General features: G+C 47.4%; 1 protein-coding gene across 22 annotated transcripts in view; it reads left to right on the forward strand.

The window, feature by feature from the left end:
* CACNA1D (calcium voltage-gated channel subunit alpha1 D) overlaps positions 1–13,883 on the forward strand; it is a 427,288-nt gene that overhangs the window by 356,387 nt on the left and 57,018 nt on the right. For 21 of the 22 annotated variants that reach the window (XM_074313103.1, XM_074313111.1, XM_074313112.1 and 18 more), the window contains 7 exons: positions 473–560; positions 1,213–1,320; positions 1,408–1,460; positions 2,882–3,028; positions 4,806–5,007; positions 7,108–7,266; positions 8,772–8,882. In XM_074313103.1, coding sequence (XP_074169204.1) covers positions 473–560; positions 1,213–1,320; positions 1,408–1,460; positions 2,882–3,028; positions 4,806–5,007; positions 7,108–7,266; positions 8,772–8,882 — 868 coding nt within the window. Of the gene's footprint in view, positions 1–472; positions 561–1,212; positions 1,461–2,881; positions 3,029–4,805; positions 5,008–7,107; positions 7,267–8,771; positions 8,883–13,883 lie in introns of all 22 variants that reach the window. The other variant, XM_074313102.1, reaches the window with a different exon arrangement.

Consider the following 13,883-nt stretch of genomic DNA (forward strand, 5'->3'; position numbering starts at 1 on the left):
GCTGCATCACCTCTCTGTCATACCTGCCACACAGGGTTGTGATTGCCCACCAAACAGTGGACTTGTTGAAGGCCAGGGAAGGCCAGTGCCAAAGCACTGCAGCAGGGCTCCAAATTTAGAAAACAAAGCCAAACAAATGAAACCGAAGCCTAACAGCCAAGTCTACCTAGTGTATACGTCAAGTGAACAGAACAAAGTCAATTCCTAAATCTCATCTCTGCCGTGGTTAGCTGTGCACCGAAGTCGGCCTCAGTGAGTGCCGGTAGGCCTGGCCGAGAAGGTGCATGGGAGTGGCCTGGACAGAGAAGACCCATGAGTCTGTGCATCTCGGGGAGAGGTTAGCTCAGCTCACATGGGTCCCACCACGTTGCGTAGTGGCAATAAAGGGAGAGCCAAATGAAATAATCTCCAAAGTACTTTATCCAAGTGTAATACACTCTGCTTTCTTTCCTCCCTCTGCTCTTTCCCTTAGATCCAGTGCCATCTCTGTTGTGAAGATTCTGAGGGTCTTAAGGGTCCTGAGGCCGCTTAGGGCAATCAACAGAGCGAAAGGACTTAAGGTTTGGGCTTCTCTCCTCCACGCTGGGCTTGCTTTGCTGTGGTTCACTGTAATTACTGACTTTTCTGGGCCAGAGCTAGGCTGACGTCTGACGGATTTTAAAGTGGGGTATATGTTTGAAAAAGACATTTCTACCTATTTTCTATGTATCTACCTCTGCCAAGTGCTGATAGCATTTTTAACTATTATCGTTTTCTTTATTTTTGTTCATTTAAGGTATTTTCTTTAATGTGATTACTGTTCATTTATTACTTTTTTTCATTATTAATAGTGTTTACTTTAGTCTTTAAATCCATTTTCATGCAGGTTATGTAAAAGGCGAGAGGGTTTGCATTTTCCTAAATCCTTTTATGGGATGCGAGGCCCTGTAAGCCTGTGTGCCAGGCAGTGCTGCATTCTGTGGCATTTCTTCTAACTAAACTAACTGCTTTGGAGGAAACTGAGGAGGGGCCCACTTGCAGGGTACCCCTCCCAGGCAGCCATGATTTACTAAGGGTAACACCCTGCACATAAGTACCTGAAAAAAAAGCACCACAAAGTTGAAAAATCATATTGAAATGAAGAAAATCTTGGTTTGTATTAGCTCTCTCTGTGGCTAAGACAGCAAAGGCAAGTAATAACCCTCCATCCTTTCCCTGCTGCCCTCTCCCCAGCACGTCGTCCAGTGCGTCTTTGTGGCCATCCGGACAATTGGCAACATCATGATCGTCACCACCCTTCTCCAGTTCATGTTTGCCTGCATCGGGGTCCAGTTGTTCAAGGTACAGGAACGTGCCTTGGAGCACGAGGCCCAGCGGATCTCTTCCGGGGGAAGCCTGCATTTGACTGTCTGTCTGTTTTGTACCCAGGGCAAGTTCTATCGCTGCACAGATGAAGCCAAAAGTAACCCTGAAGAATGCAGGTAAGTGTCCTGAACACAGGAGTGGGCACTTTGGAAGAACAAATAGAAGACTTCAAGGATTTACTTGGGCTGGCATCTCAGAAGCCTCAGACCACAAGAGGCTCATGTGCTCAGCTCACGGCTGAGAGATTGAGGGTGTTTGTCCTGCTTTCATTGGAGGGGAAAGTCACATAACAGAAAATGAACCATTTTAAACTATACAATTCAGTGGCATTTAGTACAGTCATCGGGTGGGGGCAAGACCCACCTCTATCGAGTTCCAAAGCTTTTCATCACCCCCAAAGAATAGATACATGATTTTTGATGTTTGGGATAGAATCTGTAAACTGGAGGGGAAAAAAACCACTAAATCCTAAAATAACAAATATGAAATGCCCCAGAAAGCTCACCCTACAGCCACGGATGATTTTTCCCCAAACCAGAACTCGAACCTCAGCTCTCGTGTTCAGGTGCTGGCTCCCCTCTTCTGACAGGTTTTTCAGACTGCTTCTCTCCTCTGGCTCCTGTCACCCACATTTTGGCCATGTTTCCATTCACAAGAACGGGCAGAGGAGAGAGAAGGTGGGAAATACTCATGCCTCTTATCCCAAGCTGTCCAGAAGAATGCAAAGGCAGACCTGGAGCCATTGCCTACAGTTCTAAGACTGCAGAAGTCCGTGTTTCCCCATCCGTTTGAGATGTCACTGAGGTCTGGCTGCTGGCGCCAGCGCTGCTTATGTGTGTTTGGGGTTTGTTTTCAGCAAAAGGTGTGGTCATAGAGCACTGTCTGCAATGTGACTGTGGCTCTGCACCTCCAGGGGCACCATGCAGGTGGGCTGTGGGGTAGAGGGCGCCCCCTGGAGTGGAGAAGCACAGTAGCAGCATGAAAATACCTCCTCTGCCATCTTTAAGCCTCTGCTTCCTCATCTGTGAAATAAAGACATTGGGCGCCTTCCAAAAATAAAGTTCTATGAGAAATATTATGTGCCAGAAATTACAGAATTCTCTGGAAAGAAAACTAGGTATATTGTTAGTATAAAGGGAAGGAATTTGATTAAAACTAAAGTGCAGATAAGAGGACACCTTGGCTTATTTCCCAGAACTTACGGAATTCTCCGCGGCCAAAATGTTTGATTCTTCAATGTATACTTTGAGCCCATTGTATATGAGAGATGTTAATTATTTGGTATTTTCATTTGCTATCAGGCATATGCCGGGTGTCTGCCTAGTTGCTCTGGAGAATACTCATTATGCTGTAGTTGTTCAATGGTTATTTGAACTGGAGAATAGATTAAATGCAGGACAAGAAAAAGAGAAACACTGACTATGCAGTGCTCAGATCTGTGACCTGGCCGAGCGTGACTGTGCCTAGAGGTGTGGGATGGGGCAGCCATGGCAGCCATCATCAAGCCATGATGACTCGCATTTCTTTTCCTCTCTAGGGGGCTTTTCATTCTCTACAAGGATGGGGATGTTGATAACCCTGTAGTCCGTGAGAGGATCTGGCAAAACAGCGATTTCAACTTTGACAATGTCCTTTCTGCTATGATGGCGCTTTTCACGGTCTCCACTTTTGAAGGCTGGCCTGAGTAAGTATAAAGGGCAGACGGCTTCAGGGAGGCTCCTCCTTGCTTCGGGGCACTGGAGGCTGAGCCATCTCTTCCGAAGTGAGTCCTGCTTTTTTTCTCCACCGAGTCAGGCTTTTCCAAAGATGTTTAAACTTGGGCCACTTATCAATCACTTCTTGGCCCACAGGGCTCCTCTGTCTGATTAGGCAAATGATTAACCTCTGTGGCCAGCTGACAGGACTCTCGGATTTGGGAAGCAGGGATGGCATAGATCCCAGGGGGTTCTGAGATGCTTCTGGGGAGTATCTCTGGATGGGAACAGGGAGTCCTCAGAGCCATTTGTCGTGCCAACTCCCATTGGTAGCCATGTCAGTAAAGCTGCCATTACATTAAAGAGGGTCTTGACAGTGTCCCAAACCAGCCAGCCAGCCAGCCACTCATTCCTAGTACTAGTATGTTCCAGGCACGATGGCTGTTATTGTGCCCTGTCTTTCACTGACACACACACTTGCTCATTCATAAAATGTGCTTTTCATACCAGCTCCCAGCAACATGCTGTGTTAGGCACTGTGGAAGAAACAGTTATCTCAACATACTTCCTCCGTTCAGAGCCCAAATCTAATTAGAGCGTCAGGCAGTGAAACCAGAGGGGAGGGTCTGGTGTGTCAGAGATGGGCAGAATAGGATCCTGGCTTGAATTTTGACCGGTAAAGTAAGAAAAATGGAAAGAAGGAAGGAGGTAGAATACAAAAGGAGGGTCTGTTGTACCTTTGCTATTCTCCGGTGCTCCACCACTTTTAGCTCCTGCCACCAGAGCACATATATGTAGATCGGGTCCGGCATGTCAAGTTCCCATGCCCAGAGGATCTGTAAAAGGTGGATAGGCTGGCCTTCTCAGGCTGGCAGAACCCTCTGGATGCATGGGAGAGTCGTAGATCTTTACAGGAGTTCCTGTTGGGTAAAAGATGGTTGGGTGGGGCTTGTTCATTAGGGAATTGTTTCTGGCGGGGAAAGAGGCATGGAGTTAGATCCTTCACGCTACAGAAGTTTTGAGTCTCAGGTTTTGAACACTGTGCCTTAGCAAATCAGGGTGGCATCTGAGGGGAAAGGAACAAACTTGGGGCTTGGGGCTCAGAGGAGCCGGCCTCAGCTCCTGGCTCTGGCCCTGAGCAGGGTGACCTTGGGCACTTAGATCCCTCTCTGAGGATGACAGTGATGTCTGCCTTTCCAGATGACAGTGATGTCTGCCTTTCCAGATGTGAAAGTGTGTGGCACAGTGCATGCAGGGGGTGGGTGCCTTGGATGTGATGAATCTGCCTCAGAATGAGGGTGAATTTTACTTGGGGGTTTTACAGTAATTTCTCCTCTTCCTGTTGAGTTTTGCTGGGCATATATTTAATTTCAGTGCATATTTGAATTTGGAGAAGCTCTCTGAGTTCTTTGGAAATCCCTGCTTGCTTGTTGCTGTCTTTGTTGTCGTGTATACAGTTTTCAGTTCTGCCGGTATCTAACATGAGACGTTCTTCCTCTTTTCTGTTTGTTGAGTATTTGTGAAATCTTTTGCTTCTTCAGTTGTCAAAACATCAATCAACACATATATCCCAGTTGCTCCCTACATAGGTTCTGGGCTGCCTCTAGCCCTGCTATGTCCAGGGGCCTTGGGTTGGGCTCCAGTGAGAGATCTGATAGGCAGTGCCCACAGTGGCATTCAGAAGAGGGACATGCCGGGAGGCAGTGGGGCTGGGCGGCCTGGGCTGAGAGGGATGGGCAGTGCTCACTTGGTACTTCTGCTCTCCAGGTTGCTGTACAAAGCCATCGACTCAAACGGAGAGAACGTCGGCCCCATCTACAACTACCGCGTGGAGATCTCCATCTTTTTCATCATCTACATTATCATCGTCGCTTTCTTCATGATGAATATCTTCGTGGGTTTCGTCATTGTCACCTTCCAGGAGCAGGGAGAGAAAGAGTATAAGAACTGTGAGCTGGACAAAAATCAGGTTAAAGTCACACACTGTTTGGGCTTCCGTCCCTCAAGCAGGAGGAGAATGGCTTCTCTTTTGATGGCTTCCCCATGCACAGAGAAGGGCGACACCTGTGTCTGGCCCTGGGGCTCAGGCCCTGTTCAGAGCATACCTATGGCCAATTTGAGTCATCGCTATTGAAAGTTAGGTTCCAAGATACAGATTTGACTTTGTCATTGTGGAACCCACCCCCAGACCTGTGGGTGAGAAGTCAGAGAGGTGCTTGGGCCGCCTTCTGTGGTCATGACCCATGACAACTCAGAATCTTGTAGAGTGGTGTGCCCAAGGGCCAGAGGGCACCCAGTGAGGCTCCCAGAGTTCCTAATGACAGGTGTTCTTTTATCTCCTCAACCTCAGCACTCTTGACACTTCAGCCTGGGTAATTCTTGTGGTGTTTTGTAGGATGTTTAGCAGCGTCCCAGGCCTCTTCTCACTAGATTCCAGTAGCGCTCCCCTTATCCCCTTATCCCCAACTCATTTTTGGTGACAACTGAAAGCATCTCCAGTCACTGCCAAATGTCCCCTGGTTGAGGACCGCTGACTTAGGAGGAAGTACGCTCTCACACCACAGGGAAAGTCACTAACTTTAAACTTGGGACTAAGATTGCACTGGCATCACTCTCTCTTTATCTAGCATCCAGACTGTTTCATCCAGTCTGATAGAAGCTGGGGCTTTGGTTCTATTGTGTGATGATGCGAGGGAGCCAGGAGACCTGTGTTTGGCCCTGTCCTCCCTGCACCAGCTGTGGCTATGGGTGTGTCCCCGCTCCTGTCTGGGCTTGTTCCCTTGTCTCTAAATTGAGGGCATTAAGGAGTTGCTTCTAGAGGTCCTTTTCAGCCCTAAAAGATTGTGAGAGCGAGATTCTGCTCTGGGAGTTTCCCCCAGGTCCTCTATCGGTAGCATCTGTTTGATGATGAGTGAGCAAGAGTCATCTGCCAGCCTGGGCTTCCTGGGGGAAGTGGCTGTGGTGAGGCAGTCTGTCTTGGGCTGCAGCCATACCACTGTGGGGGAAATGAAAGCAGTCCTGGCTTGGTTTGTTAGGAAGACGTTGCTTTGAGTTCTCAGGGAATCCCTTCAGATTCCACCAGTGATGGTCAGAGGGAGGCCTGGCCCAGCTGTTCACCCCTACCAAGGAAGAAGAGTGTCAGGACAAGGCCCAGGCTAGCCAGGCAGCACCAGAGCTTAACTTGGGTCTCCACCTGAGGTACAGAAAAGGTTCAGAACAGGGGTCCCTGCGGTCTGTGTGTGAGGTCACAGCAGGACCAGCTCCTAGACAGAGAGAACGTGTCTGAAGTCAGAACCGAGAGTCTGGGCAGAAGAATGGGTGTAGGTCTGGGCCTAAGAGCAAGCAGGGCTTGATGCTGAGCTCTCAGGGCAGGAGGCTCCCTCGGGGCTTCTTGCAAAGGGTGGAACAGTCTCAGCTCCAGAGTGAATGGGAAGGACAGTGCTCTGGCTATCATTACCGGCCCAGAGGTCACAGAACACAGCAAGCTCCCAAGTCTCAGAAGCTCCCAGATGGACACATAGCTAGCTAACCATTAGACACTTAGAGTTAACACACTCTGGCTGCTGAGAGGTGTCTTGAGAGGGTCCATCCTGCAGCAGCCACGGGGCTCCAGTCTTGGGCAGTGAACACAGCCCCCCTGGTTCTTGAGGATTTCTGTGCCTCTCATTATGTGGTTTCCTTTCCTGCAGGACGGCATGCGTAGTACAGATATAATCCACCAGTATAGAGGGAAGGCAGGAAGAAGACTTGGGGCAAGGCCTCCTGACTCTGCTTGTGGACTATGGAAACTCAGGTGTGCAGTGCACAGCTCTGCACTCAGTTTTGTAAGGAGTAAAAGAGGGGATCGGCTTACCCCCCAGGTTGCTGTGAGGGTCAGAAGAGGTGATGGAGCTAAGGCCCCTTTGTCAGTGATTCAGAGCAGTGTCCATGGGGGTTGTCCAGTAGTTTTCCCGAGTGTCCTGGTCCCTCCCAGCAGGTGCTGTGTCGGCTCTTTCAGGACAGGTGAGAACTGCATCCTCCTTCTGTAGACGTGCTCAGGACCCCTCGTTGCTCTTTTCTGCCGTTGCAGCGTCAGTGTGTTGAATACGCCTTGAAAGCACGTCCTTTGCGGAGATACATCCCCAAAAACCCCTACCAGTACAAGTTCTGGTACGTGGTGAACTCCTCGCCTTTCGAATACATGATGTTTGTCCTCATCATGCTCAACACACTCTGCTTGGCCATGCAGGTAAACACGGAGACACGTGGAGATGGGGATCATGCCTAGGCCTTCTATGCAGTCCCAGGCCCCAAATTCTGAGGGTGGAGGGCCACCCTTCCCAAGAGGATGGGCTTGGTTTTCTTTTTTTCATATTTATTTTGTAATTTATTCATTTTCTTCTAATTTTTTTTTCAAGTGTGCAAAACGACATGATTAGACATTTACACCCCTCACAAAGTGATAACCCTAGGCTTGGTTTTCTTATGAGTCTGAGCTGTAGTTTGGCCAGCGTCCCATTCTTAGCTAACAGCTGTCATGGTAGGAGTTTAAGATCACTCTTTTGATTAAGAGACTGTCTGTACAGTGTGACCATAGGTAACATTTTTATAGAGCCTAAGCATGGCATTCAATTCTATAAGCCTTCGCTGTGGGCCTTCTGTGGGCAGTGAGTGGTTGAGGACCAAAGCCCTGTCTGTGTAGAGTTAGACAGATAGAGGTTTCAATCCTGACTTTACTCCTTAGCAGCGGGCGACCTTGGGGAAGTTATTTAAATCCCCTGAGCCTTCTTTCTTTATTGATAAAATGGAAAATCTCGCATATCTACCTCAGAAACAAAGTTTATGCTGGATAATTCATGTCAGGCCCTTTCTTCTAGGTCTGTCCCAGAGTAAACACCCAATGTTGAAAAACAACATGAAAGTCACATTCCTGTCCTCAGGGAGCTCTCAGTATGACAGTGGGGAATCTTCCAGTTCATGGAGGACTGAGTTTGACCTGCGTGACAGCTATTCCTTGCTCACGCTGGAGGCAAGAAGTGCAACTCACTTCCGTTGGCCAAGTTGGATTACAGTGTATTAACAGTGTTAATGGTATTTATAACATAATATAATGTAGCATAATTAACAGTATTAACAGTGAGCCTTTCCAGCAATTATGTTATCGAGTTGCACTAAGACAAAAAGCAAAGATCAAGGACTAGATTCAGTTTTCACACGAACTTTAAGAACTTGAACAAATCAAACCACCTCCCATGCTGTCCGGAAAATGGGTCTAAGGACAGCCAAGGATACATGTTCTGGCACTTTAATCCTTAAATTTAAGGATTCTTTATGCATGGGAAAGACCGTAAGCTGATGTAGGGAAAAGGGTGAAGTCAAGGTCATGCTGCCTATAATTGAACATAGAACTAAATGGCATGAAGTTCATCCCTAAGCAAATCCTACCTTTGTACATAGACGTTTGGGTGGGTTCTACATTGTGCCTGGGTCAAGGCCCTGCCGGAAGAAGGGGTGGGTTCCTTTTATCCTGAGCAGAGGAAATGGATGTCTTTCCCCTTCATCATCCAGTCACACTCGTCTTGTCAAGGCCTTATGACCTTGTAGTGCCAGTGGAGTCCCTGGGAGAGGGTGCGGGATGGTGGGGGTTGCTCTGTGCCCAATACGGGGTGGACCTGCAGGGAGTAGAGGGCTGGGGCCTCATTTTGCGGGCCTGGGATGGGCCTCTGAGAATGGCGCGTCTGTCTCCACCCACAGCACTATGAGCAGTCCAAGATGTTTAACGATGCTATGGACATTCTGAACATGGTCTTCACCGGGGTCTTCACTGTCGAGATGGTGTTGAAAGTCATTGCGTTTAAACCTAAGGTGAGTTGCTGAATCCACTTTTCAAAGGCTGTTGCTGAATCACCCCAGAGAAGCACCCGCTTCCTGTCAGTCTTGTGTTACTGAATTATGCCGAATCGTTCTGGCCGCTAACTGGGTTATCACCTGAGAACATTAAAATCTGATTAGGGCATCTGTGTACATATGGGAAAAGAAACCTTCAAAAACAAAACCTCATAAAAACAATTCTGAGAAAAAGAAGAAGGGAGGAGAGAATCGGGAATTTGTAGAATGGAGATTGTTTTGAAACCTGGTTTTCTGTTTCTAGAATAGCATCGATCATGCTGTCTCAGGGAAATTTGCTTATTACTTGAGCATTAGAGACATTGTTTTAACATAATGCATCAGAAAGAATTTGGGCCTCATTTTATGTTTAAATTTCCAGAATAAAGACACGGGTTTTATTGTTATTGGTCAGCGGCATCCTTTTTCCACCTTCTGTGGAAAGTTCAACCCGCTGCAGACCTCTCGTAGCCATACCAGTTTTTAAATTTAATTTAGACAAATTTCACTTTAGGACAAAACAAGACAGGAAATGCATTCAACTCTGTTGGACTACTCAGCATATTGTGTCTCCTCCGGAAGGGAGGGAGTCCATTTCCACAATTGTCAATGTCTGTAGTGTAAGAGGCAGATAGTGGAGTGTTGACGAGCACGCACGGTTCTGGGTTCAGATTCCCCCCTCTTCTCTAGCTAATCAAGCAAGTGCTTAATTGCTCTGTGCCTCAGTTTCCTCATCCATAAAATGAGGACTCTAATAGTCCTGTTTCATAGGGTACTTGTGAGGAGGAAGAATCACTATATGTGCCATGCTTAACGAGTGCCTGGCAAGTACTACCATGCTGTAGACGTGTCAGTTCTGCTACTATGACCACGCCCCCCGCCCCCACCGCCATCTTCAACTAACGATGTCCCCTTGTTCTGAAACCCTAGACAGAGGAAATTCTGGCTGAGCTGTGGGACATTTGACCCTTAGTTTCTTCTCCAGTTGCTAGTTCTTTTCCAGCAACTATCAGAGTTAGAGAATCACCGAGTTCAGTGACCCAGTTAATGTGTTCATCTGTGTGTGTGGTATCTGACAACACTAATGTAAAACTTGAATTATGAAATGATGATTTCACATACACCATACTTACGTGGAATTCTAATTCAAAACTGTTCCTTTCTTCAATTTAAATAAATTTCTGTGCAATTTCTACCAGCTCTTTGTGGACCCAAAAGAAAGGACACTTGTAAGTGACCAATTGGGGTGATTGCAGTGGCGTCAAATTTGGCACTGTATGCATGGCCAGATATTATCTACTGTGACTTGTCCATATCTACATATATAAACATTTCCTCTTCCAAATTCATCTTAATTTCCTTTGGAGATTTTGGTTTGCTTCCCACTCACCTTTACTTCTTTGAATAGTATTTGTCTGGACTGATGGAAAAGTTTGCAAAGAAGATCAAAAGTACTTGAGAAAGGGAATGCGGAACGTATCTACGTAGCATTTCCTAGATCCCCTTGCCATGTCTTCCCTTGCCTGGTGATTAAGCTCTGAAGTTTTTGAAAGCTTGTTCTAGGCTGAAGAGAAGGCCCACTTGCCCATGGCATGTGTGTTTGAGAGAGAGAGAGAGAGAGAGAGAGAGAGAGAGAGAGAGGTGAGTGCACCCTCTGGTAGCAGGCCATTGCACCAATGGCTTGTTGCATGCTACTCTGCCCAGTAAACCACTGATACCGAACTCAGGAGGAGAGTTGAGTGGTGTGTGAACAGACTAGAGATACCAAGGAACAATGAGTAGCTAATTTATAATCAGTACTGATTGATCAGAGTTTTAAAATGAGTGATTTCCGCTAGAAATTGTGCTGCTTTGTAATTTTACTCAGCAAGATATTTCCTTAGCATCAAACAACCTCAGATTACAACTGAGAGACGTTTTATAACAGCAATTGCAGCCTCTCGGTGCTTGGGGAGCACTTTCGCGTGTTCACTGAAGCCGGGAAGAGAGAGCTTATGCTGCTGTGTGCCTAGAGGTGCAGGGGAGTGGGTTTGCCAAGAAGCAAAGCTCGTCTGAGAACACTCCCTAACACTTCTTGTCTCCTCTTCATTGTTAACCATCAGCGAGTGGGCTTTCTCTGACAAGTCAGTGAGGGCCCTCCTTCCCAGTGAGAGGGGGAGACGGGCTGAGGAACCATGTTGTAAAGGCTACGGAGGGAAGAATCTTTGAGGAGATGGCCACAAGGGACAGAGGATTGGGACACCTAGCCCAGCGGTCTCATCACAGAAAAGTCCTTGTCTTCTGTGAGGAGCTTTATCACAGGGTCCCTTGGGGCTACAGTCTCTGCAGTGAGGGACACACCTTCTAGGAGAAAGTGTCAGCATCTCTGTCAGGAGAGAGGGGGTTGCAGCTGTTTAGTAATACAAATACAGAAAGTGAAGCTGCACAAAATTCTTCCCGACAGGCCAGAAGGTGCTGTAGGAGGAAGGGTTAAAGCAAGTTGCAAAACCTGCCCCTGGGGGCTTATTTTATATAAAAGGGCCTGACTGAAAAATGGGGCCTCCTGAGAGGGAGCGTATGAGGAGGGACACGGTCCCAGGACCCACGAGGTGAGACCACTCAGCCTCTATAAGCAGGAAAGGCTGAGGTGGGCAGACAAAAGTAGGAAATGCACAGCCGGGAGCTTCCTGGTGGGGGAGCCAGGCTCACTGTGTCGGAGGAGTGGTTTTGAGCACGGGTTAGGTCGGAGTGGAAGGTGGGGAGAAGCCCAAGAGCCAAAGGATTAGAGCAAAGCAAACAAGGTGTTTAGTGTGTCGTATCAGCTCCCGAGGGAAAAGCCACCTGTCAGCCATGTCCCTCATGCACTCTAGGTTGTGCTTTCGACTTAGAGTTGACTGTGCTGCCCTAGGGTTTGGAGAGATAGGCCATAATTTAGGTAAGAGACAAGTCCTGTTCCCCTGGTCTGTCCCTCCAGTACTCCCAGGCGAAGCCACTGGGATTCTCCAATGAATTCTCTTGTTCTAAGGAGGGAGATGAGGAGGAAGAGCCTTTTCCAAAGTACTGGCTCTTGCAGGTAGGAAGGGCACGTATTTGTCTGAGGTTCACCCCTTTGTGCTTTTAGATGTCAGCTGTCTGCTGTTTGGTCTAGCACATGTTTGAGACAGGTTCCCTGCCCTGGCTGTGGGCTTATCCACAGAGAGCCACACTCTTCTCAAGTTTCAGGTCATACAGTATTTTGATCTTGGGTCTATCTCAAAAATGGCTAATTTACATGCCTAGCCATTTGAGCTTGGAAAAAGTAAAGAGTAGTAAAGTTTGAGGAAAGAAGAGTTTTAGTCTGTCCACATGCTTCTGTACAGAGCAGTTGCACAGTGGATGCTGGGTCACCTGGTTCCATCAGCTCCCGGGACAGCATTCCCTGCCAGGGCCCTGACTGAAGTCCGGCTTATTACTAAGGCTGTAGCAGTCTACCGAGAGGACATTGTCTACCTCCTGGAAAGAAAATTTGGTACTGTCTTTCCAGTTCTTCAGTGATCACATATAATGTAGGTGATTTATTTGAATGCCAAATAACACTGGGGACCAGGTATTCCTCTCTTTAACGAGAACTTCATGTCAGACTTCTTCATGGGTTTGGTCTGTCTCTTCAATGTTGGGGTTTCCCAGAAATCTCTCCTTGTCCCCTTCTCACCTGGTAAAATGGGTAGATGCCCAGGGCTTCAGTGGCCACTTCTATCTCATCCAGATCTCGACTGCCCTCCTCCTTTCTGAGTTACTCTCACTGCTAAACCAATTGCCTGCCTCTGGCCTTGGCCCCTCTCCATTCATCTTCCACATGTTCCCTTTGTAAACACAAACTTGACTGTGCTACTCTTCCAGTGAAATTCTGGTACTGGACACCTATTGCATGAGAAACAAATATATTTTCTTTAGTTGAATTTCAAAGTCTTCCACCAAACCTTGGTCCATTTACATTTCTGCCTCATTTCCAGCTGTTCTCTCTTTATCATTCCTTCTTCCCACCCCATCCTCAGCTGTTAACATGCTAGACCTTTCCATGGCACATGCTTCTGTCTGGAAGGTCTTCTCTGTCCTTGTTATCTTTGAAGGCCTGTCTGAAATGTTGGCTTCTCTGTGACACCATCCCTACCGACCCAGCACATGTGTGTCTGTTAGATGCTTCTAGTACATCAGCATCATCATTACTACTCCGTGTCTCTCTGCTAGCTGATGGGTAGCTCAAGGTCACAGGCTGGGTCTTCTGTGTCTCACCCAGTTCTTGCTATATGCTGGTTACTCGGTGAAGATTGGGGGAATGAAGAGAGGAATGAACAGATGAGTCTGGAGCTGCAGCCTCTTGGCATAAGACCTGCTTTTCTATCACAGACTATTTGGGCAGAGTGGCCAAAGTGAATGTTATCCTTTAAGCCCCCACTTGACCTTTGGAAAGGCTTATGTGCATTAGAAAGCTTACAGTTACAGTTTTTACCAAAAGTTGGCACTATGGGCCACCTCTTGAGTCAAATACTGCCCAAACAAGCCCTGGCAGAAACTGGTAAGTGATCCAGCTGCCATGGTCAACAGTAAAAGATGCTCATTTGTATAGACTTCTGCAGACCTTCAGATGAGAGAGACTGCAGGCAGCAAAAAGAACCTGGACTAGGGCTGCTTTTCTTACTTCCTGTTTGTAGCCATTCCACAAACATTGCCCCCTACGTGTGCCAAGCCTATGATATATTTTGGCTGGAGATCCAGTCTCTGCTTCCAGGAACCCGCAGCCGAGTGGGAGAGAGACATCAATAGACAAATAGAATAGAGTTCTTGGAAACAATGGAGCTGGCTGGCCCCAAGGCCCACATTAGCCTGGTTTATGATTTTAAATTTCTGGAGTCAGATTGTTTCTGGGTAATTTAAATAGTTTCTGGGTCTGATGTTACTATTGCATGTGGCTGACTTGCTTGGTCTTTTCAAGCAAGTGGGGCTGGACAAAATATAAGGACA

Source organism: Rhinolophus sinicus, linkage group LG10 (genome assembly GCF_036562045.2).
Source record: "Rhinolophus sinicus isolate RSC01 linkage group LG10, ASM3656204v1, whole genome shotgun sequence".
In the NCBI taxonomy this organism is placed as follows: Eukaryota; Metazoa; Chordata; class Mammalia; order Chiroptera; family Rhinolophidae; genus Rhinolophus; species Rhinolophus sinicus.